This window comes from Pholis gunnellus, assembly GCF_910591455.1.
Source record: "Pholis gunnellus genome assembly, chromosome: 4".
NCBI classification, from domain to species: domain Eukaryota; kingdom Metazoa; phylum Chordata; class Actinopteri; order Perciformes; family Pholidae; genus Pholis; species Pholis gunnellus.
In genome coordinates this window covers 3,534,075-3,557,809 of record NC_136530.1, presented here as the reverse complement: position 1 = coordinate 3,557,809, position 23,735 = coordinate 3,534,075, and the positions used below count along the sequence as shown (strand labels likewise).

General features: G+C 44.6%; 4 protein-coding genes across 6 annotated transcripts; 2 read left to right on the top strand and 2 right to left on the bottom strand.

Annotated features, from left to right (window-relative positions):
• Positions 1–3,931: 3,931 nt before the first annotated feature.
• Positions 3,932–12,991, bottom strand: vamp4 (vesicle-associated membrane protein 4). Of its 2 annotated transcripts, XM_079158410.1 has the most exons (9): positions 12,820–12,991; positions 11,605–11,755; positions 10,789–10,890; positions 9,471–9,517; positions 9,217–9,267; positions 7,739–7,839; positions 5,598–5,677; positions 5,384–5,435; positions 3,932–5,299 (listed from the first exon to the last, which is right to left on the bottom strand). In XM_079158410.1, the coding sequence occupies exons 2-9, from the start codon at positions 11,605–11,607 to the stop codon at positions 5,274–5,276; spliced, it is 462 nt and encodes a 153-aa protein (XP_079014536.1). In that variant the 5' UTR covers positions 11,608–11,755; positions 12,820–12,991; the 3' UTR covers positions 3,932–5,273. The 2 variants fall into 2 exon arrangements, with proteins under 2 accessions (XP_079014536.1, XP_079014537.1); XM_079158411.1 differs by lacking the exon at positions 11,605–11,755.
• An 811-nt stretch (positions 12,992–13,802) lies between these two features.
• On the top strand, positions 13,803–14,780 carry rangrf (RAN guanine nucleotide release factor). 2 transcript variants are annotated; one of them, XM_079158485.1, is made up of 2 exons: positions 13,803–13,836; positions 13,977–14,780. In XM_079158485.1, the coding sequence occupies exon 2, from the start codon at positions 14,002–14,004 to the stop codon at positions 14,581–14,583; it is 582 nt and encodes a 193-aa protein (XP_079014611.1). In that variant the 5' UTR covers positions 13,803–13,836; positions 13,977–14,001; the 3' UTR covers positions 14,584–14,780. The 2 variants fall into 2 exon arrangements, with proteins under 2 accessions (XP_079014611.1, XP_079014610.1); XM_079158484.1 differs by having other exon boundaries at positions 13,809–13,836; positions 13,940–14,780.
• A 3,123-nt stretch (positions 14,781–17,903) lies between these two features.
• On the bottom strand, positions 17,904–19,575 carry itpa (inosine triphosphatase (nucleoside triphosphate pyrophosphatase)). The gene is made up of 8 exons (XM_079157333.1): positions 19,505–19,575; positions 19,233–19,290; positions 19,093–19,157; positions 18,929–19,002; positions 18,811–18,842; positions 18,616–18,728; positions 18,438–18,514; positions 17,904–18,219 (listed from the first exon to the last, which is right to left on the bottom strand). The coding sequence occupies exons 1-8, from the start codon at positions 19,565–19,567 to the stop codon at positions 18,081–18,083; spliced, it is 621 nt and encodes a 206-aa protein (XP_079013459.1). The 5' UTR covers positions 19,568–19,575; the 3' UTR covers positions 17,904–18,080.
• Positions 19,576–19,834: 259 nt separating this feature from the next.
• Positions 19,835–23,610, top strand: mettl13 (methyltransferase 13, eEF1A lysine and N-terminal methyltransferase; the record flags this gene model as incomplete). The annotated part of the gene is made up of 9 exons (XM_079158408.1): positions 19,835–19,987; positions 20,505–20,777; positions 20,864–21,332; positions 21,419–21,618; positions 21,697–21,886; positions 22,174–22,338; positions 22,435–22,647; positions 22,737–22,868; positions 23,297–23,610. 9 exons carry the CDS (start codon positions 19,835–19,837, stop codon positions 23,572–23,574), a joined length of 2,073 nt encoding a protein of 690 aa, XP_079014534.1. The 3' UTR covers positions 23,575–23,610.
• Positions 23,611–23,735: the final 125 nt, after the last annotated feature.

The following is a 23,735-nucleotide window of genomic DNA, read 5'->3' as shown; positions in this document are numbered from 1 at the left end:
TAGAAACATCCCGTGATACGCGTGATGTGTCGAAGGGGATTTGGCCCCAACATGGCAGGGTGAGCGATTACCTCCTGAGGGGCATGGTGTCTCCTTTCATATTGGTAGGGGGGCCAGAACGTGGCGCTAGCAGCCGATAAGGGCTGTCATTAGGATGGGGTCGAGGTCACAGGTCAATCGATGAGCGCTGACCCCCGACATAGAGCCGGGGTTCCTTTTCGGCCGAGCTTGGGTCTGATGTGGACAGATTATGTGTGTTTTCTTGCTGCAGACTCAACTCAAATGTACAATTTAATACAACCCGAGTGAGCTGCCGGGGACCATTCCTCCAAAAAAAGCTCACTTCCTGTCACTTGCTGCCCGGGGTGGATTTGTTGCAGTCTGCCTCGCCCTCGTCTCTGCTTAAACACAACATCACAGACACACTGAACCATTGCCTGCGAGCCTCACTTCTACAGGCATGTGGACGATCTCTTGTTCATTTCCACAGAGGCCGGATGAAAAGATTTGGAAGTGAGGCACTTGCTCAGAGATGCACGCAATGAGACAGGTGTGCAGACGCACGCACACCTTCTGGTCCTCGCTGTGCAAGTCTCAGCTTACCCTCATATCCTGCCTCTTTGTTTTGGTTCCTAGAATATGTCCTGGCTCCTCTCCTACGCTTCTTCTCCTTGTGTCTCCTACTTTACTGTGTTTGTTCAGATTTCTTGTACACTCTTAGAAATGAAGGTGCTAATAGAACCATTTGGGGTTCTTTGGCTTGTCCTCATGGGAGAAGCCTTTCGGTTCCTGGTAGAACCTTTTACAAAGTTGCACTTCCGAGGGTTCTACCTACCAACATAAAGGTTTATACCTAGAAGCATCTGTAAAAGGTTCCACTCAAAACCCCATAGCAGAGTTCCTACAGAAAATCCTTCTATAATGTAAAGGTTCCACCTAGATCCCTCTCTGGAGGTTCTATCTAGATGCTAACAAGAACCCTTATATATTGCAATGGTTTCATCTACTGAGAACCCTTTTATATTTCAAGGATTTAATATAGAACCCACCCAGAGGGTTCTAACCAGAAACCTTTCACATTACATGGGTTTCGTCTAAACCCCCCCCCCAGGGGGTTCTTCAAAACCGCAGTCAACAAACCAATGGGTGACATCACGGTGACTACGTCCACTTCTTATATTCAGTCTATGGTTCTTCAGAAGCAAACGGTGCTGAGTAGAACCTCAGCCCTTTAGGAGAAACCCTTTAGGGCCCTTATTTCTAAAAGTGATCCATCTCTGCTGACCCCCTCCAGGCCACCCTGAACCCTAAAACACCACCTGACCCAGATTCTTCACTCCAGGGAGGCTCGAGGGCAAAGGATGCATACTCTTCAGAAAAACACTTCCTCTTGCCGATTGATGCCAGCCTCATCTGCTTCTGGTAGAGCTTGTTTACAGACAGCTGGTGGTATACCTGAGACAGTTGCCTTTGATTGATGAGGCAAGTCTATGATTGGTCGGACAGATGGGCGAGTGGATGAATGAGGTATATGGTTTAGTCTGCCTTTGAAAAACACATCCTCTTACAGGAAATATCTTAAGAATGAGAAACTTAAGAGAGGGTGGAAGGTGGGACACTCTTTTATTTCACAAAGTAGTGAAATAAATCATCAAAGGAGGAAAAGATGAGAGTAAAACCATGTGTACAAAGAAAAATAGGTGAGAACGAGTGAAGACAAGCTCCTGGGAAAGTAGTAGGAGTGTTTAAACATATGAACAATGTTTTATTCACTAGAATGAGTGTAAGTATCAATCAGAAATGTATTCTCCACTTCTTCTAGCTCGTGACATTCTCCCTTGTTTCTCCACTGAACAGGGTGTGTGTGCGACTGACTAATGCCTGTTGGCACATCGTCTACTCCTCTCTATGTCTCTCTCTGTTTGGTGAAAATCACTGTTTTATGACTCAAAGAACCGCTGCTATGCCCGGAATCTGAAGTCATCCAGTGTGAGTCCTATAATGAAGGACCAAAACATGCTCTGCTGCCAGTGTGGGTGGGTCTCCAGCAGTAAACGAGAATAGAAATGTTCTCTCACGAACGAATAAACAGTATAGTGTAACACTGAATTATTTTACCCTTTGCATAAATCAAACCTCCAGACAGCCACTTTCCAGTTAAAGCAAGTTGTAACAAATGTCACATTGCAATAACATAATAAACCTTTCCTCTCTTTACTCTGGACTTGACATAAGCTGTCAGCGCATTACAAACTCTGGTGAATCTGTGCTAATGACTGATAGCACTGTGCTTTGCTACATTGCTACTAAGAGCGTGGGGAAGAGGCATTCATTTGTTATATTTTACTCACTAAGGCAGCAGGCTAGTTAGCTAGCTAGCTTGCTTATTCAACCATGATTTCATGCTACAATTACAGAGAATTTTTATAAAAGCACTACATGTATCTGCTTGGTCTACATTTCTTTTAACATTGAGACGGAATTTACCGCTTTAAAATTATCGTTCATGATAGTCGTTAACATGTCAGTTAGCTTATGCTCATCGCTGGCGCTAATTGCTAGCACGAAGGCTATTGTTGTGATTATTGTTAGGTAAGGTTGCTGTAAAGGGTCATTGTAACAAAATACAGTTTAAACTAATAAACATTTGGGAATTTAAGTTCACATGCAGGGCCGGGATATATTTGTATGCTTGCGATTAGCATCAGCGTTAGCTACGTGTATGCTATCAGTTAGCATACGCAATTCACAGGTTCATTGAGAGAGGAACGGCCACTCCTCACTAATACTCCTCTCTCAATAGTCTGCAGAGTCCATTAATTGCTTTTATAGGAGGAGGAATCCTTAGAAATAAAATAATTGTAAAGATTTCGACCTGAATCCATCAACAACACTATTAAATACCCATATAGCGTGAAGTGGTTTGGGGTTAAGTACTCTGAGCTTCCCCTTTAAAATGTCTTTGTGGGTCATTTTTCCAGCTGTAATGTTTGTGTAATGTGTCTTGAGAGCGTGCATTTGAATCATATCTTTTGTCAAAGTGCATTTGACTACCAATTATAGCTGCAAATGAGGAGAGATTGATGCCACCTGGGTTTAAGTTGCACTGATTCCAGAGATCCTCTCTGATTGGCCGCAGACAGCAGGTGACGTGTTATCAAAGGTCATGGAAGACAGCAAACTGGTTGGTCTGTGCTTTTTGTTTTCTCATTAATTGTACATAGAGGAGCCAAAGTGATAGACCTATATGGTTTGCTTCTCTGGTCTGAATGCATTTTGTTTGAAAATCAACGCCTGCATCCTGCATTCAACTCGTATCATACTAACCATCCATAAGTGCACTGCAGCCACACCAGCATTAAAACAAGTGTATGGGATGAAATGCCCTCTCTTCTCTTCATCTTCAAAGCTGAAATATGGCCGTCACCCCCCTGCCGTGTGCACTGGCAACTGGCGCGAGCTGGAATACCATCTGCCGTAGATCAATGAAGTAAAAGACCCCTGTGGGCCAATTTAATGTCTGCTCCCTCAGAAGGGTTGGGCAGCGCTGGCTGAGCAAAGAGCAGAGCTGTCAGTGTGCGTTTGTGTCTGCTGTCCAGAGAGAACAGGAGCAGCCGGTCTGTCGGAACAATAGAGCTTCACGGCGTTCAGTCACTTCAAACTTTAGTGCCATCTTGGGACTCCACACTGCCAGTAAAGTCAGACCAATAAAAAAGAAAGTTTGGTAATGAGATCAAAATAGAGCTCAGGACAAGGATTTAGAAAGTGGTTAAGAGTGAAGGGATGGCATTTTCATCTTCTTTCTTTCCATCAACCAAATTTTCCCTCTGATTGCTCCCCCCATCCTCACTTTTCTGATGTCATCCTCACCGGAAGACCAGCTAAAACCAGTTGAAACCACACCGGTGCCCTTTAAAATCACTTTATTCCAGAGCAAAAAGGATCAGTATATCACAGTCTTCCAATGCAATGCCGAGAGTATTGTACATCATTACAGAATCAATATTTACAGCTCAAATAAATTACATCAAAAATAATAAAATGACAATGTAGAGCTCCAATGTATTATACAGTTAATTAATCCAGAACACAATGACACCTACGTTTGTTTCACAGCGAGACGTTTAACTTGCATCTCTTAAGTTACCCCTGCTTCAAAGTAATGCAACAGTTCTGTGGGAATACCAGTGTTCATACAAGCATCACATTGAGCGACCGGCATAAATAAGGAAAAATAGTGAAGTAAAGACAGAAGAAGCGTTAAAACCAAACAGAGCAGGAAAGCAGCGCGCCCGCGACCAAACGGGCCCCAGAGCTCGGTCGGCTCAACCCGGGAGGGAGGCCAGCGGTCCGGAGGCCGGAGAGGCCGAGGAGACATTCATGACCTGGATGTTTTGGTTCGACGCCGTCCTGCCGTACAGTTTAACAAGCTACCGAGGGGCAGACGGGAAGCGGTGATTTATGGAGGCGAATAATATTCAGGATGCCGTCTGAATCGATAACCTTCCTTTCCCCCCGATCATCTGCACTGATGAGGAAACATACCTGATAAGTGAAATCACTTTCCTGCCAGAATGATTAAAAGAAGCCGCACTTTTGACTACGCAGATGAGCCTCAGATGTTTTCTGGAGTCGAACGGTGACATGTGCTTTGTGTTCACAAAGGGTCCCCTATAAACGCTCTCACACAAGGAATCGTGGGTAGACATCTGAGGTTCATTCGCTAAATGTTAAAAGCCCCTTTATGGCCTTTATACGAGGCTGCTGCAGCAGATTCAGACCAGCTAAACTAAGAGAGACTGTTGGCATAGATCCCCTTTACAGTAAACTATCTATGTAATATGCAGGAGTTTTCCTGTTGTCAGGGCAAAGACCCGACGCGTGATATGTGTCATGGCATGGAGCACTCCTTCACTTAGACTAGAGGGGCTGAGAGTCAGCGGTTTCTCCCAAACCGCCGTAAAAATATCTCCCGCGTCCCCTCATCTGTAGCTTTACTTTCAAACCAGGGATCAAACCGCGAGCCTCAGTGCTGATCTCACAGCAGATTTATGTGGAAATACAAATGATGAGATCTGTACTGAGGGGCAAGTTGAGGCCAGATCCCTTGAGGGGTACGCTGGCTGACACTGGGGAGGGTGTGGGAGGCTGGCTGGCGCCCCCTAGCTGGAGTGGAGGACTGTGTGCAAAGAAGAGAGAGAAAGATAGAGATAGAGAGATAGAGAGAGGGGGGGAGGAAGAGGACAGTTCTCCCTCATCCTCGTCGTCAGACACTAGCGATATCGCAGGATCACTGGAACTGAAAGAGAGAGAGAGAGAAGGAATATTTAATGACAAGTTCTGCACATTATGTCCATTTGAGTGTGTTGGGTCTAATACTCACTGATGATAATGAGCAGGAGGGCAACAACTACCGAGGTGATAATTATCTTCATCTGTGGAAGAAACAACACATTCCTCACAACACTGGAAACCTCTGAGTGCAGTGTAAATACAAGAGTAAAGGGACACAATGAAGGTGTGTCTCACTCTCACACACACACACACACACACACACACACACACACACATATATATAAAACAGACAGACAGCCCACCTTCATGTCTCTCCACCACATCCTCCTGTGCAGCTGTTTGGCTCGGCTACTGAAGGCCGACGCGTTGTCCGATAGGCTCTCTGGGAGACGACGGGACCGCAGCACGGACGAGGAAAAAGAAATTAGAGAAGAGGGGAGAAAAAAAAAAAGAAATCTGTTAATCACCACGTAAACAACAGCCTGGCTGTTGTTTTGCCTTTGTTGGATGAGGTGACTCAGAACTGCCTGGCTCCGATGTTGTGCATGTGCAGTTACAACGTGTTATGCAACACCGTAGCTCTGCTGGTGAGATCACTCCCATGAACCGTTTGGCATTTAACGGTGAACAACAACTCGCCGAGTTTAAACACGACGGAGTGAAAACACATTTCCTCCCTGTCTGTCCGTGTCGTGATGTCCCTCTCCAAAAACGCTCGCCCACGATACCGCGTGTTTACGCGAGTTAACAGGAAGGTCTCAGCTCACTTAGCGTTCGCCGCTGCTCTTGTCCGAGCCCCCTGGTCCCTCTGTGGAGTGTTTGTCTCCAGTCATGTGTCGGCCGTTCCCACGGACATGTTAACGACCGGTCGACCGCTACAAAGAGAAGCGCTCAGACGGGAGGCTCCTGAGAAGATGCTTGTTAATCTTCAGGAGTTTTAACGACAGGTTCGCCTGCACATGAATCGGAGAGCAAACTGCTTGTGTCCATCGCATAACGGTCAACACACACACACACACACACACACACACACACTGCAGAGACACGCAATCAGCCACACGCGGACCAACAAATACAGCGAAGCTCGCGTATACACAAAGGCTCATGCAAACAGATGTGTTCCAGATGTGCGTCATTGTCTTGGTCGACCTGACAGAGAGAAGCAGTTATATAACATCTGTGTGGAGCTCATGATGAGACCGAGAAGAGACACTTCAGCCTCATCTTTTTATCTTATGAAGAAGAAGAAGAAGACGTGTGCGTGTCTTGTTGAAAAGCCTCGCATGCGTGTGAAGTTGAGCGAGATAAACACATTTCACACACACACACACACACATGCAAGAAAGAGTGTGAGGGAGAGTGTGAGACCTGTCAAAAGCGTTCAGACACACACCTGGTAAAACACTAAACCTGGACATATCATTAGCACCTTTAAAGTCTACTTTAAACTTTGTGTATTTACACGCAAGCAGCACTTCTACTCACAAAGGTGATGTTTTGATGATTTTTTCCCCCAACTAAAATATGTGACATACATTACGTATTTCTGCAGGGTTTAATGTAGAGCTGCAACGATTAGTCAATTAATTGATGAGTCTACTAAAAGAATAATCTGCCTCTATTGTTGAAAGTGTGCCATGACCCTGATGAGCTCTGGGAGGAGCCACAGGTGAGCCACAGGTGAGCTCAATCTGCCCTCAATCAGAGCACTCAGAACTAGGAGGAGAATCTTTACTCTGTTTGCTCGGAGTAAAGATTAACTGACCAGACCTGTGCTCCCTCGTGCGTGTAACGTGAGTTATTCCTCAAGGTTCATCAGTTTCCTAATGCCATGTTTGTTTCCTTCAATTCATGACTAATTCCAGTGTTTATGTGGGATTCAGAGCATTAATAAAGCAGCAAACAACTTTGGGTTTGTGTAAAGATGTCGTTGAGTAACCTGAGCAGAGGGGTGAAGTCACTCTCACCCGGTGTGTTTTGTTATCAGAGCTTCTCTGTTCTTTGTTGACATAACTCGGCCATCAGTGCATGTGTTTAGTGCATGTTGGTACATAGTGCTGCATTTTTGGACATGGCCTCCAAATATTATGAAGCTTATTACTTGTCTATTGTTGATTGAATTTAGTATTTGCAGAACATTTCCGAGCTAAAAAAACATAACATTTCCGAGCTAAAAAAACATCTCATATGCGAGATCTCACTAGAGGCTGAGGACATTACCCAAACCGTCATAGCTTGACTTTAAAGATACATTAAAGATCATTGGGCCTCATCGTGCCCAAATACGCCTACATACAGTGAGGCTCAATCCTCAGAGCCGTGTGCGAACAATCGGTGAGCTCCCTGTGGAAACTACCCGTTAAAATAAAAGACGTTCCCTGTAGAGTTTGTCGGCTTATTTTGAACATGTGGACGAGCACAAACACACCCGGCTGTGACTCACCCGACTTGTCCTGCAGGTCGTCGAGTCGCTCGCCCCTCTCTATCACCTTGGAGATGTTCTCCTGCATCACATCGATCACCTCGTCAACCTGCGACTGCACCCTGAGGACACAAGTTGGTGCGAGACGGTCGTAAATGATGTAAATCAATCGTGAATGATGAAAGGTAAGATATGTCAAGGATTGATCTTCTCTTTTGGGTTAACCCACCACAGCACAAAGCACCCGTCTTCCCAACAATTTCCTTTTCTCTTCTCGCTCTATCCAGCCTGGGCCAGCTGGCAGGCAATACAAAGCCTGTCAGATGGTTTTCATCCTCAATGATCTGCCTGCACCTGTTTAGTATCTGCAGAATAATGCTCAGATCCTTGCTTTATTCACGTTACTCGTACCTGCGCATGGCATGACCAGTCCACATTACCCTTCAGTCACTCTTATTGCAAAGTCATTCTTAGCGTTACCTCTTTGAAGGATGCAGGGCCGGTTGGAGGGAGAAATCATACATGAATAGAAACGGAGAGGCTCATAAGGGAGATGCAAGACGAAGGAATTTGTTTTTTCTAACACTGATTGTCTCAGACAAGGAGCTGCAGGAAATGATCAGTCTTGGACTTCAGCTTGATTGCACGTTGAAGACGGTAATATTAAACATGCAAAACCATAACCACAACAAATCAGGAACAGGGGGACACAGAAGCATGGGCACATAAACACAAAGGCACATAAACACCCTGGGAGAGACGGAGATGAGGAGCCTGGGTAATGTGCAAACATTCCTGGGGCCGTACTCGTAAAGTTTCTCGGTACAAAGAGTTGCTCCTAGTGATGAAATTCTTCGAGTTCTGACATTTTCCCTTAAAATAAAGACGAGACAAGAATGTTTAGGCTGAGTTAGGAGCTCTGAGAGCGTTCCAATAACGTCTGTGAATATACGGCTCCTGGAGCTTCACCCACATCCTCTAATGCGACCCAACCAAACTCTTCAGCCCATAAACCTCGTCTTTACCATTTTTCCCTTGAGTGCCCAACTCTCAAAAGAAGTGAGATGGCTCACTCTTAAGCTACTTCCATCATCGGCTCCGCAAAAAAAAAAATGTGTTAAATTCTTTATTACCCGAATTGGGCAAGTGAGCTAGATGTACTAGCCCAACGTGGCCTTTTATTTGCCGAGGGGAATCCTTACCGTGGAGCCCTGACTTGTTTCAGGTGCTCACAGCAACGACTAACTGTCAGGTATGCACCGATTGGGAGAAACAACTCTGTCTCAACAATGACCTCGTGGAAACAGACTGCGGAGGTCTTGGGAACGTTACACAACGACCTGCACACGGCGGCCGGCCTCTCTTACACAATCCGCTAAAAAACCCGTAAACACGACGAGCCACGGTTGCGTAACACCGGCACCTAAACTCAAGAGTGCCGGCAACACTGCTCTGACCTCTGGCTTTCAGTTGTTTTAGGGGAATGTGTTCATACTTACTGCTTGAATTTGTCATTATGAGGTCCAAATCTGGGTCCCGTGGGTCCTCGCCTGGAAAACAGGTATTAATGAAGCCAGAGTGAGCAATTTAATGTGAACTTTCAGCTGTAACGACTTATTTCGCTGTTGATTATGTGTCAAAAAAATGTAACTATGTGTTAGTATGACTGCTCTCGTCTCCCGAGATAAATTGTACTAAAATATATTTGATTTATTTATCATACGCTCAGTGTCTTAACAGAACTTAAACTCACAGAAAGAAGTCTTCCTCCTCATCAGAGTCGTCCTCCAGCAGGTTCCTCTGTACAAGAGGAAAGGGTCAAAGGTCAGATAAGGGAACGTTCTAGATACTGAACTATGATTCTGCCGTAAGAGCATCTCAGCCAAATGGAGTACTTTCCTGGAACTCACAACCGATGATATAGAGATATGAAACTGACCTCCAGATGACTGCTGATCGATAGAATCTTTTTCCGTCTATCCTCAGAGGGCAGATATCCCCGAAAACATTTACACTAAATACTATTATAGTGCACTTACGTTATGATGACTTACTAAAAAAAATATGACTGTTGCTGCTCTGCTTTCCAAACCTCAATAAAAACTCTCGTAAAACTCCGGCTACTGGGGAGGAATGTTTTCTAAGGAAAGCGGGAGTCGTGCCGCCGTTCAGTGCGTTGGTCCATTAGTTCAGGAGCAGCGTAAACTACATAGTTTAGAAGTAGTTTTGGTTCAATTATTCAATTTTTCAATCATGACCCCATGCCGCTATAAAGAGCTAAGAGAGGAAAAACCCCACAGATGTTCTATGTTGACAGCTGCAAGCCGATATTGTGCCAGTAAATATTTAATACACCGTCATCTGCAAGACAGCCGAGGGAATGGTGACCATATGATGATGATGATGATGATGAAGAACTTTACAAGTTAAGGCACTAACGCTCTCCTTCTTTACTTTAACTGTCTATCATTGGAGACGTGAGGGAGGACTGGTAGTTATTATCAGAGGGCAGGAGGTGGAGCACTACAGAGAGCCACTTGTTATGCAAGTCTCCCAGTAAGCTTAGCTTTGATCCCAGTTCAACACAATAGAAAGAGGATTTCACAGAGAAACAGGACGGAGGGAAGGTAAGAATCAGTGGAGGTGGAGGTCACTTTGATGAGAACCAGACATTTGGCTACAGGCATAGCCCGTATTTCACTTAACCTCCGTGTGAAGGTCCGCTCTCTATTCTGCATTCCCTCATTTTTCATTCACTTTTTCCACAAATACTAATCAAATTTGTTTTTGACTATTTCTGCAGCCCACATGGATGTTTTGGCGGTTGTATATTTGAAAGACTCCTTTTAGAAGTTGTTTGCGTGCCACGACACATGGGGGCAGTTAACATGTCGGTGATGTGTCACGTCACACAATCAAGCGATAAGTAGACACAGGTGTGTAGCCGCAGTGTGTTTGCACCGCAGGAGGTGAAGGGTTCTCCGCGCAAAATGGCGTAATACAAACAATGTATGTGTCGTCATTAAATAACATAAAACAATAAGCCCCCTCCCTCCTCCTGTGTGTCTCACCCTCTCACTGCGAACGGATCCCGTGACCTCGTCGTCATTGAGGTGTCGTTTAAACTTGGGGGGCATGTTGTCTTCAGGCTGCTCCTCCCGATCCGGCTCCCTCTGTGGGACAGGGGGGGGGGGAGAAGATCATGACGTGGACAGTCAACAACAATGGTCCTGCTGCTCATGAGTGTTACATGTGACATGGCGGCCTGCTAGATGAGAGTACTCTTAATATTGGTGGTCAGAAGTGAGTGATTTGACTTGCAGGTTTTAACCACAACTATCTTAGCGTTGAGTGTATGAACAAAGACCCGAAATCCAAACTCGCTGAGCAACAACTGCAATAAGGAGATTTATTGGTGGAGCAATCGGAGGAGAGCTGATCTCACTAATATTTACCTCCTGGAACATGTTAAGAAAGCAGTTCTTCCGTTACGCCAGCTGTGTAAGAAATAATACTCCTCTCCTTTTCCTTGTCGGTAAAGAAAGACGTCCTATTTAGAGGTCTTAATCCCTCATATTCCTGGCGGGAGCAGGCATTGAGTCTCACTAGCTATGAAAGGAAATGTCATCATTGCTCTGTGTGTCTTTGGGTGAAAAAAAACTTGACCATGTCGGATGTGGAAAACGTGCTGTTCTTCCAATTACACCCCCTCGAGTGCGTGTTTGTGTGCTACTTGTTCCAAAACACAACGGAGCCTCAATAAAGTGCCTCTGTGACACTGAACTAAACAACATGTGATCCTCAGGCCCGTCTGTAACCAGGGGGAGGAAACACAGCACACACACACACACACCACCTCTCTCAATCCAACAATACACAACGTATACCATTGAATCCAGTTCAGTCTGACTGTCTCACTGTGGCTTTCTCAGCAGCGTCCTTTTCTGGCACTGCGATATGGAAAAAAAGGCCGTTGGGTAGCCAGGAGAGGAGAGGAACTGTCCAGTAAACGACGAGAAGCAGGGGACAGCGCTCGCTCTGAAGCAGCGACAGCGAGAAGAAGAGACACAGAGAGAGAGAGAAGAAGCCACCTCCATCATGTTAGGGTCGCAGAAGGAGGAGTTTTAAAAGCTAGAATCCATTTTTTTAAAAGCAGAATTGGATTCATATTAAAGTTACAATTACAGACAGCGTGACGTCATGTTCGGACAAAAGAACTGATGACTACAAGACTGCAGATCATTAATGATAATCAATATATGGATTGCAATGTGTCATCCTCCTGGAGAAGAAAAAAAAAGATGCTGCTTTCACTGAGCAAAGTACAGCTATTTATGGTACTGCTGTAATGGTATTAACCCCTTTAAAGGAGCCAGTGCTGAAAATATCAAATCTCAGGAGCTCAGCTGCTCTCGGGAGTAGAAGCTACGGGTCCTGTGTTCCTCAGCTCAAGACTATATCCTCTTAACATGAGAAATGATGGCGACCTTTTCAAGAGTTTTATGTTCTAAACAATGTTTTTTTCTCTCGATCAAATGTTTCTTGTACGTTTCGCTGGATCAATATGTGGAAATCACCAACAGCTTCATCGACAACTGATGTTAAAGTCCTCAATTCTCCCCTTAAATTTGCGGCCAAGACAGTTTTTGTTTTATAGACGTTTGACATTTATATCTCCAACATGGCTGAACAGATTTTTTACAATTCAAACTGCATTTATAAATCCACCCACGTCGTTCGTTTGCAGTTTAGAACTTATAGTAATAGTTCATATCAAGATACACGCATGTCCAAGGAACATAGGACCCTGGGATGATCCCAATTAGCTAACATTAGCTACATCACAGCTGTTAGCTGCTTTAGCGGTTTGTTAGCATACATTTAAATAGGTCACAGTATCGCTGTCTACTACACTTTAACTATCACATTACTACACCAGAGTCATTTAAGTGAAAGTGGACCAATATCAACGCCAACACAGCTAAGCTAATTGCCAATGTAGCTAGCTCAGGTCACATTTAGCTACCCAGCTAAGCTCAGGATGCTATGGAAGCTAAGGATGCTATGGAAGCTAAGGATGCTAATGATGCTAACGTGGCTACCTGATGTTTCCCCACAAGATCCGATGCTCGATGCTGGTAAACACAGAGACTCTGGTATTAATCCAGGTGTTTTCGGGTTTTTACAGTGTCGTCGCTTTCATTTGTAAACGCTGTCCGGACGAAGAGACAGGATTGTCATCATGGAAGCTTAACGTTAGCGGTCCGCTTGTCTTTCCTCCGTCTGAATCAGCTGACCAGGAAATGAACACAAACATCTGGCGGAGGAGAGGAACCGCTGCAGAGGTTTGTCAGCGTGGTGAAGGATTCGTCATTTTTATTGTTTATAGAGCAAATTTATACAAATTCCTTATGAAATATACAACTTTTTAGCATTCATCGTTTTACTTTACTTGAGTATTTAGATGTTATGCTACTATTTACTTATATTCTAATTCATGTCAAAAGGAATTATTTTGTATTTTTTTACAACAACAAATGCACTTGGTAGTGATCGTAACTGCATATTAAAATTGTACATATTAAACGCTTGTAAAATATAATTCATAGTTATTTATTTATATAAAAATTAGAACATAAAAGATAAAAGCAAGTATTGCAAAAATCAAGAAACGTAGATATATAGAATAGAAGAAAAACATAAGTATTATGAGATATAGTGATATACCATTGTTCTGTACTTTTACTTTTGAAACTTTTACCATTATATTGTCACTTTATATACTTAGTCTTTTATTATCATTATGCATTTACTACATTCCTGTTTACATTCAGTTTATTAATTTGCAATTACTGTCTAATTTGGAAGTCTGGGACTTAACATTTATAATAAGGGTGGTTATAATAATTAATAATAATTAAGAAATAGTTAAAGTTGGTAACAAGTAGTTTTAAAAGTAGTTTTAAAATATTTTAATAATAATAATTTCACCACTGCCTGTTTTAAGGTGTAATATGTCGCCTCACCTGTAGGTGGCAGCAGTGCGCGTGCTCGAGCATGCCTATACTATAATGTAGAAGAAGAAGAACGCTCACCGGAAAAGAGTTCCGACTTAGTTGGTAACCTATCTGTCTATCACGCTTCATTTGCAGATTTAATATTATGTTTTCCTAAATCATTGTTATCTTTTTAAACATAGAGTGTGTGTTTCTGTAACTACAGACAGTTAAAAACAGACTCTGTTGCTGTTCCTCCGGAGCTCATACCCGGGTCTTCTCGGAGAGATGCAGCGTGCTGAAGGCAGCGTCGCTGGGTCTCATCCTCTGTTCGGTGGAGCGCTGTCGGCCGTCTTCCCCCAGAGCGCCAGAGACACCAGTGAGCTGAGGGAGATCCCGGACAACCAGGAGGTGTTCGCCCACGAGCACACCGACCAGAGCCTGATCGTGGAGCTGGTGGAGTACCAGCGTCAGGTGGAGGACCGAGACGCCGCCAGGTATCACTTTGAGGACATCGCGGCCAGCAACAAAGCTCTGGAGCCGGATGCTTTTGAGGTCACACGTGTTGAGCACATGTCCAAGTCTGAGCTGTCCCTCTCAGACTGCAGCTCCGCCTGGATGCTGACTGGGACGCAGTGTGTATCCAAATTCAACGAAGAGGCGAGGAACACGGTGACCCTCCACCTGGGTCTGTTCCGCCTGCCACAGTTCTCCACGGACGTCCTGATCACCTTCAACGACCCGCAGAGGATCAGCCCTGACAGCAGCAGTGCTGCTTCGGCGGAGACGCACAGAGAGCCGTGGACGGTGCAGGACTTCCAGCGCTTGTTGCAGACTCTGACTCTGCACAACCCCGGACTGTTTGGGTAGAGCAACTGCTTCTTTATCGGTGTGGGGCCCTGATTTAGTCCCAGGTACATTTAAACTGATCCCTGTAAGAAGCAGGCCTCCAGCCGGTGTTTGATCTCAACCTGAAAGTTCCTTAGTGTGGTGGTTCCCTGTCTCTGCCATGACACGTGTACTGCTCTGCCCTTGATGTTGACGATGTTCTGACATCTAAAAAATGAATTGATGACCAAACACCTCACGGTTATAAAAGTGTCTGATGAAAACTGTTTGACCATTGAATTATTCATGGATCACCTGATGAACATATTTGTAGGTTAAATATGGTCTAAAAGTGTAGTGTACTGTGGAGACATGCAGCAACTCTCACAGATCACATTGATGGCATTTCTGTTTTGTGTGATCGTCTGAACCTGAGCGAAATATGAGGGTTTTGAGACATAATGTCATCGACATGCACATTTTCCGCTCCTGTTTCCCTCCACGTTCCAGTTCTCCTACTCACTCAAGCATTTCCTGCTTCCTCACACATGCCTCTCTTCCACCATCACAAAGTGTGTTTTTATTCTTGGGTAGAAACATCTTGAGAGTAGAGTTGTGAAAGCACAAACCCCGAACAGAACGTTAAATATTCACCCACAGCCAGCCAGCCAGCTTGTGCTACTCCGCTCTAACCTCCACATATCTTTTACAGTACGACAGTAATAAAAACACACAAGTGATGGCCCAATTCAAGTCAGAAGGTTAAAGGTGAGCTGAGTTTCCACTTATAAACTCCCTCAGGAACAGTTGCTATTCATAGAGTCCTCGGTGTCCTCAGGCGGACCCGAGTTTGGTCATAAATAGTGGAAATTGAGAGGTACAATCCCATCAGGAATATGTATTAGGTCAACTGTTTCCATCCTTTATTGCTCTCATGGTGGAATAATTCATTAGCCTGAACCTTGAAGAACTTTTTGGAAAGGCTTCATTCAGTTGGGTGAGTTTGGTGAAATTCATGGAATGGAAATTAACCCTCATTAACTTCTGCTTTGAAGACTTTTCCTTAGTTGTGTGTGCTGTTATTCGAGGAAACTTGAGTCTGCTGTTTCATAAAACTCATCACAGCGAGGTAGTTCAGATAAATCTTGAATAACAAATACGTGAGAGTCTGCCCCCTACTCCCAAAAAGCCACATCAAACCCTTCTCATCCTCGGGATTAAGATCTCATAAAGTCAGGCATCCTTTCCTGTCGGTGATCCCGGCTGGAGCACATTCCTTCATCAACCACATCCACAGTAACACAACAGCAAAGCCTCCTCCTGACTCCCTCGGATAAACATGCTGTTGGTTCCTACAAACCCTGGAAAGATTCCCGTCTCTGACCCGAGGGTTTTAGGAACATGCACCTGACGTAAAGGTCACGTCAGGAGACGATTATTGAGGCTTTAAGGACTTGAAGCGTTTTCCAGGTCCTGAAAACAGCCCATTACAGCCGGCTACTGGGCTACTATAGCGTTGAAGAAATGGCAACATCTTTTTTGTTATTAATTTAGCAACGTCATATTGTGTCTTTACTATACTGACTATATGTCTCATATTAAAATAAACATATTCATTTCAACAAGTTTTGATAGGTTGAATTGGGGCAGAGCTGTTCCAGCCATCACATGATAAAATAAAATACTTATATTGCACTTTTCTTAATGTTACAAAGTGCTTCACAAAAGAAAAGAAACCCAAAAAGGCAGATCAGTTAGAATAATGCCAAATAACATGAGCGCAGAGGAAGTAAAGAAAATAAATCAGATAAATAATAAAAACCTGTATAAATAAAAATGTATATCAAAGATTTCCAAAGGTTTTCACGATCAGACAAGTTTTAAGATGAGATTGAAGAGAAGCCTTGATGTGTCTTAGTTCAGTCTTTAAATATAGCGTGAGAGCTCTGGAAACAGAAGCCCGATCAGCCTTTTTCTTACAAAAGATGACCTGTGAGTAACCAACAGGGTTCCATGCATGGTGTTAATCAAGAGGGCACATACCAGGTCGATACATCAGATGCATTTAGAGCAAGGCCTTACAAGTGAGCAATACAAGAGCTGCAAGAATAGAGAGAAATTAAATGGGTTTTTTTTCAACAATTCAAACGCCTTCTTAGCTGACAATTAAATCCTTTAAAAGGATCTGAAATACATCCTGTACAGGCAGTAGCTCCGCTGAATGCTACAGCGCTGACAGTTAACTGTTGATAGAGGAAAAAAGGAGGGATGCCTCCATAGTGATGTCTTTGACCTCGTGACCTGAAGTCTGGGACCCGTCTCAGCTGACAGATGAACTGAAGTCTCCCTAATGAAGACAGAATACTTCTCACAACTAATTACTACTTTCTGGCAAGTTCACCCCCCAAATAAGTATAGGTCTCAGCCAACAGGGCGGTTCAGTCATTTCACGACCTACAGCACCTTTTTTCTCAAGAAGCATCACTTTTACTTGCAGAGTATCATTATCCATAAGCAGGTGAAAATGTTTTCTTCTACACAATAAGAAAAGCTTCATGTGCCATTAAATCTGTGTTGAAAGTAGTGGAAATATTTGATAAAACACAAAAGTGGTACTGCCATTAACATTAGACATTCCAGTCTTCTGGTCTCATTCGGAATGCGTGTTTTGAGATGTTCAGTACATCTGGGAGACATCAGTCACAGGTGTATGAATACTTCCTGCTAAGAGACTTCCAGCTCCAGGGTCATTTATTACCCAGACTCCTATCACTGTTGTGTTTGTACTGACCCCCCCCCCCACTTCTCTCTCCGGACTCCCGCCTGAAAATCCTTCCCTGTCTGCTGCTCTCATCACAATCCCAGAGCTCCCTCCTTTGTGTGATTTATGCTCCTCTCCATGTCTTACCTTTGCCAGTCTTTGTAAGCCAAAACTCAAGCGGTTGCCTTTAAAGTATCCACTGTGGAACAATGAAACCAGTCTTGCAAGAATTTTCCGGTGTCTTCCCGAATTATCTGTAAGATATTTTTTAACATTCTTCATGATTCTTAAACATTCTAACCACCGACACATGGAAATGTTAAACAAGGTCGAGCCACAATGAACTCAAACACATAACATCCACATAAATGCACAAACACAAACTTTATTATAAAAATATTATCGTAGCATAATGATTTTTTTGAATTTTCTTTCTCCCCTTATTCATTTCTGTGTATTTACTCTTTTCTTTCCTTTTTAACGTGCAGTCCTCCTCGGCTTGCCTATCTGTGTGTCATTTATCTGTGACGTTGCAAATAAATAAAAAAGGAAATCTTCCCCAGGAACACAGAACAAGGAGTTTGTTTAAAAATAGGTTTAATAAAAATAAGAAATAGATATCATGCAGCACATTTTCAACCGCAGATTATATATAGAAGTAGTCATTGTGATCACAAATCTGCCATACATTTCTGACCCATGTCTTTATAATCCTCTGCATTGTTAAATTCTAAGGTTTGATACATTTCGCTCCAGATTCGGAAGCTAAAATGACTCTTTAATCCTCCTGCTGCTGCTTCTTCTTCTTGCCCGGAGGTGAGGTGTTGTTGGTTTGAGAGAAGTGCTCAGACATGGCAGCAAGCGCCCGGTAGCGGTGAGAGATGGTATTCTTCACCTCTTTGGGCAGTTCAGCGTAGCTGCAGATCAGAAGGAAGTAGTTCAAGTCAGTATGGATGTGTCCTTATTCTCGGCACAGTAGTTATAAATAAGGGTGAAAGGGATCCTCACAGTTATGTAATTCGTTGTAAGAACTTATCTGCAATGCTCAACTCATTTCTAAACTGAAAGTTAAGTGTGTTGATCTCTGGCTCCACCTTGTGGTATGAACAGGACATTTCATGAACTCTTTGCTTACGTTTTGTCATATCCATCTGGCTGGAAACAGGGATCCCATCCAAAGTCTCGAGGTCCCCTGGGTTCCACAATATGTCCCTTAAAATATCAAAAGTAATGAGTGAATGGATTATTATAAAAAATAAATAAAAACATACACATGCAGGCAAACACTGAGGCAGTTTGAGAGAGACTCTGACCTCTGTTTTCCCTCTGAACAGCTGTACTGGTTCATCTTTCCCAGCAGAGAAAGCAAAAGTGCAGAGAGCCCACGCTGATTTATCTTCAAACCCAGCTAGGAGTTTGTACAAGCCTGCAACAGAACATTTCACTAAATTAAAGAGGCTGTATTTGTTTTACTGTTAAAACATCTCGGCTGTGTTTTACAACATTACCTTCTGGCTTGAGTTTATCCAGGAACCATTTTCTACAAAAACAAAGTTAAGTTGTATATGTAAATATTCATTCCCACTGTTAAAGATACAACTCTGACGTGGACGTTATTATACTAACATGTAAGGACCAGGCAGGCCTCCCAGAGCCTTGAAACACAGACAGGTGTCCTCCACGATGACTGGCCCGTCAATCTGAGGGTGAAAAACAAACAATACATCAGTTTCAGTCATTCAACGTGCACACACAGAACATTCACTTGCATGATAGTGTAGTTATTGTACCTCCCGTGCAGCCTCCTTACACTTCTGTATGGAAATCTCATCTGGCTCCCCTTGGTATTCAGGCACTGGATGAAGAAATATTTGGGTGAGTGATGATGACAGGCATTGAATCTACTGGTGGTCTCTGTTTTGACACTTACAATCAATCTTTTTTGACACTAGTTTGTAGGGAAACCTGTCTCCCAGGATCTGAATGACCTGATGGTATGGGGGGAAAAAGAGATTTAATCTAGCAGGACAAATGAAACGAGGGACATTTACAGCTCATGCTCACTGTCTATATTAAGCTAGCATAGTCTGGAACAGCATAAATAAATAAGTATTCAAGTATATCCGGCCTGAAACGGTTACAACAGGAAAGCACAGCCGTTAACGTACCGTCTGTCTCAGATCTAAAATGTTTCATTCTCACCTCTTCAAGTTTCTTCGCGTTTCCAGTCACGAAGACCACAGACCTCCCAGCAGGCACCGCCATGTTGACTGACACCCGGCGGACTAACAACATCGGACCAACTACTTCCGGCTCAGCAAGGGCCAATAAAATCAGCTCCGAGAGCCTCAGCGAATCACCGGGCATTGTTTAGCCCCGCCCTTTGGGGAAATTCACCAATCAGCGAGGGGTGCTGCCAGCTATGTTGTCCGACCCGAAAAGTGAGTGCCATGTGGACCAGTGGCTGTCAACAGACTCCGTGACGGTGAACTGTAGCGGTTTTGGAGAACTGTAACCACCCTGCAGCCGACAATGAGTCTTTTACCTCGCACAGCCGAGGAGTTCAGCTCCGCGGAATACTGGGAGAGGTTTTTTAAGAAGCGCGGGGAGAAGGCTTTTGAATGGTACGGAGACTACAACAAACTGTGCGGCGTGCTGCACAAATACATCAAGGTCCAAGATAAGGTGAGATAACTATAGCGACACCCAAAATACCCGCTGAGATTCAGCAGCTATAAAGAGAACAGTCACTACTATACATAGCAATACTGCAAAAACAATTTGTGCTGACAAGTTAACTAAAAGTACATGTCATCCACTTGCTAGTTTATTTGTGTCCTACTGACACAAATACAGTAGAAAGTTGACATCATGTCTGCTCAACTTTCATCAAAGTAATGTGCTTATAATTGTGTTGATTGCAGTCAAAGGTGTAGAATGATGAAGTCTCAAATAATAATAATAACAATGTCTTATATAGGCAGTTAGTGAGGGCAAAATCAACATTTTAAAAGTAAAATGTAATTCACGAGGGAAGTTTCATAGTAATACACACCTAGTTATATCATTTAGCATAAAATGGAAAAACTTTAAACGAAGCACAAGTTCCCTCAACACTTAAGTAAGTGTGGTTACTTACTTTCCGCCACTGCAAACGACAATAACTGATGAATTAACAGTGTTTTGTATTTGCATCCTTCAGGTGTTGGTGGTCGGCTGTGGCAACTCTGAGCTGAGTGAACAGATGTACGATGTGGGCTACAAACATCTCACTAATATTGACATCAGCGAGACGGTGGTAACCCATATGAACCAGAGAAACGCAGAGCGCCGGCCGGGCCTGACCTTCCAGCAGGTGGACGCCACTCAAACTCCCTATGAGGAGGCCAGCTACCAGGCTGCTCTGGACAAGGGCACGCTGGATGCCATGGCATCAGAAGAAGAGGGAGCACTGGCCAGGGGCATGCTCACCGAGGTGAGAGACCAATGGGTCTGGGTCTTTGTAGACTCCTCAACGTGCCTCTTTGCACTCCCGTCACATTAGTGTTCTTGTTTCTGCAGGTGGGCCGCGTGCTAAGCGTCGGCGGGCGGTACGTCTGCGTGACGCTGGCTCAGGAGAGCGTGATCAAGTTGGCTGTGGAGCACTTTGTCCAGCTGGGGTGGGCCGTGAGGCTCCACTGCCTGCAGGAGGAAAGCGGGAAAGAAGAGGACTCCTTCGCTCTGCCCGTCTTTGTCCTGGTCTGCACCAAGTTTCGCCAGCCGATGCCCACGCCCATTCTGGAGATGTGTCTCGGGGAAGATGGAGCCCCGACGCGTCTCGGTCGGGTAGCAGAGTTGCTGTTGGCCGTGCGGGAGCATCAGGCTTACTCTGTGTTGAAAAAGAGGCTCCGCACGAGCACAGACGCCAGCTCCAACCTCTCTCTCACCCTCTGCCACGCCAAGACTGGCCTCCCCAGATACACTCTCACAGTGCAGGATTGTCCCCCAGGGGCCAAGGTGCCCAGATCAAACCAGTTTGCCATTTTTATCGGTGAGCTCTCCTGTCCTCGTGTCATGTTTATTCCCTCTTTTGTAAATCCCACTGGTTGTATTTAGTTCTTCCCCTGTGCTCATCAGTGCCTCAAGGCAGTGAGACGGCCTGGCTGTACAGCTCCGGTGAGGGGCGACGGCAGCTGGCGGCCAGCGCTAACTTTCGGCGCCTGGTTATTGCGGCAATGCACCGGAACCAGGAGTACACAGACATGCAGGCTGTCCAGTCAGAGCTCTCTCCGATGGTGATGGACCTGGCTCCACCGGGCATGCCAGCCAACCAGCAGGTAATCACACACAGGCAATCCTTTTGGGTTAAAATGTGCGTGAGCGTGTTCATTTGAGCTGCTCCGTCCCTTATTCAGGTGCCGTTTCTGTCAGTTGGAGGAAACCTGGGTTGGCGGGAGGAGGTCAGCAGGGGCGTGAGCGAGCTGAGCGGGGAGTACTGTGTGGAGAACGTCAAAGGAGAAGACGGGGAGCTGTATCGGAGGCTCGTTTTCCTCTCTAATGCTGCCCTCGTCCAATCAGAGAGCCGCCTCGTCTCCTCAAATACCGGTCAGTTCTTTTTCCTTGTTCACTGTGATTTGTTGTGCTCTCACTTTTTGAATAAAACAATAATAGCAGAAGCGATGAGGTAAACAATATATAAGGACAAATATTACGACAGTTTAATACACAACATATAATATTATTGTATCTTAATAGTTTATTATGCCTGCCTGAGGCTCTGAGAGCCGCTGGAAGTGTTGAAATCGGTCATCCGTGAAGCACTTTGAACTGCATTCACCTGTATGAAAGATGTTGTACAATTTTAAAGTTTGATTAATCGATGTTTCCCGCAGCATCAAGTCACAAGAAGAAAAACAAAAAGAAGATCAAGCCAACAGCTGCTCCAACAGCATCCTCCACCTCCCTGTCAGTGGACAGCGGCTTCCTCTGCTGCGCTCACCATGAAGTCATGGTGGCCGGCCTCACAGTGCTTGGGGTGGGCACGCCAGAGAACAAAGGTCAGTTCAAACCTGTTTTCTACAGTTTGTAGAGGATGGCAGGCATGAATTTTTCGCACTTGATTTAACTTTCATCTCCTCCATCTTCCCTCTCAGACGTCCCAGTGTCAGTGCTCCTGGTGGGGCTCGGTGGAGGAGGCCTGCCCCAGTTCCTACGGGACTTTGTGCCCGACGTTACCGTCGAGGTGGTAGAACTCGACCCTGTTGTGATGCAGGTGGCAAAGGAATGGTTCGGGTTCAGACCAGATGAGCGCTTGACCGTCACTCTCGGAGACGGCCTCGAACGCATCTGTGCCCTGGAGAAAGAAGGTGAGTGAAGGAGGAGAGGGCAGGTAAAAGTAAGGCTGCTTTGATGAATACGTTAACCAAGAAGTGACGGCTATGTCTTTTCTCCGTAGGTGGTCGTTTGTTTGACGTCATCATGTTCGATGTGGACAATAAAGACAGTACTGTGGGTATGAGCTGTCCCCCTGCTGCCTTTGTAGAACCCTCGATCCTGCAGAAAGTCTGCAGACTGCTCACCCCCAGAGGTACGGTATTTAAAAAGAACTTCTCTTATTTTCTTTCCTTTTCTCTCATGTATTCTCTGCATTTATTTTGGTAATAACGCCTTTATAAAATGAAAAGATTGCACCCTTATTCGAATCATGTTAGAAGGCAACAGAAATCTTCTCAATATTGGATCATCAAAGTCTGTTTTTATTTCTAATGTGTTCCAAATGATTACGTAAAATCTGATTTTTCAAGACTATTGTTTTCTCAAGTTTTTTAATTGTCCCTTTTCTGTGAGGGAATAGAAAGTTGTTCTTCCTTTTTGAGATCCAGGATTTAAACTATGTGATCTACAGTATTTTCTTTGGCTTGAGCCCTAGAAACAATAGAAAAACAATGCCCTCTTGTTAAATAAGTATATAATTAATAGCAAAAATACCTCTGTCTCCTCCTGCCATTGGACCAGGTGTATTCATACTGAACCTCGTGTGTCGTGACTCGGTCTTGAGGAAAAGCGTGCGTGAGCGGGTGAGCGCCGCGTTTCCCACCATCCTCTCTCGAAAGGTGGAAGGGGAGGTCAACGAGGTCCTGCTGTGCTCTCATGGAGCCGCTCGCATCCTCCCATCCCTCAACCAGGCGGCCAAGAGTCTGCAGAGCGCGCTGAGCTCCAACAGGACCGGAACCAGCAGCAGCCGCCCACATATTGACATCGCAGAGTTGTTAAAGGACCTGAAAGTGGAGTGAAGTTTGTTTGTGCGACCGGAGGGGATGGGATTTAATCACGTGTCAAGACGGTTTGAGAGACTGAAATATGAGAGAGTGTGTGCTTTGACATTCAGTACAATGTAATGAAAAGTATTCTGATACAGTGTCATATACAACCACAAATAAAGGACATTTTATCA

Bases quoted from the DNA above. Each gene is read 5' to 3' on its own strand.
- itpa (XM_079157333.1), bottom strand. From the start codon at position 19,567: ATGGCGGTGCCTGCTGGGAGGTCTGTGGTCTTCGTGACTGGAAACGCG. The intron at 19,158-19,232 runs GTAAGTGTCAAA...TTCTTCATCCAG, and splicing joins AGTGTCAAAAAAGATTGATT to TGCCTGAATACCAAGGGGAG. The intron at 18,729-18,810 runs GTAATGTTGTAA...GTTCTGTTGCAG, and splicing joins GGATAAACTCAAGCCAGAAG to GCTTGTACAAACTCCTAGCT.
- rangrf (XM_079158485.1), top strand. From the start codon at position 14,002: ATGCAGCGTGCTGAAGGCAGCGTCGCTGGGTCTCATCCTCTGTTCGGT.
- vamp4 (XM_079158410.1), bottom strand. The intron at 7,840-9,216 runs GTAAGTATGAAC...TTGTGTCCTCAG, and splicing joins CATAATGACAAATTCAAGCA to GGTGCAGTCGCAGGTTGACG. The intron at 5,436-5,597 runs GTGGGCTGTCTG...TTTCTTCCACAG, and splicing joins TGTGGTGGAGAGACATGAAG to ATGAAGATAATTATCACCTC.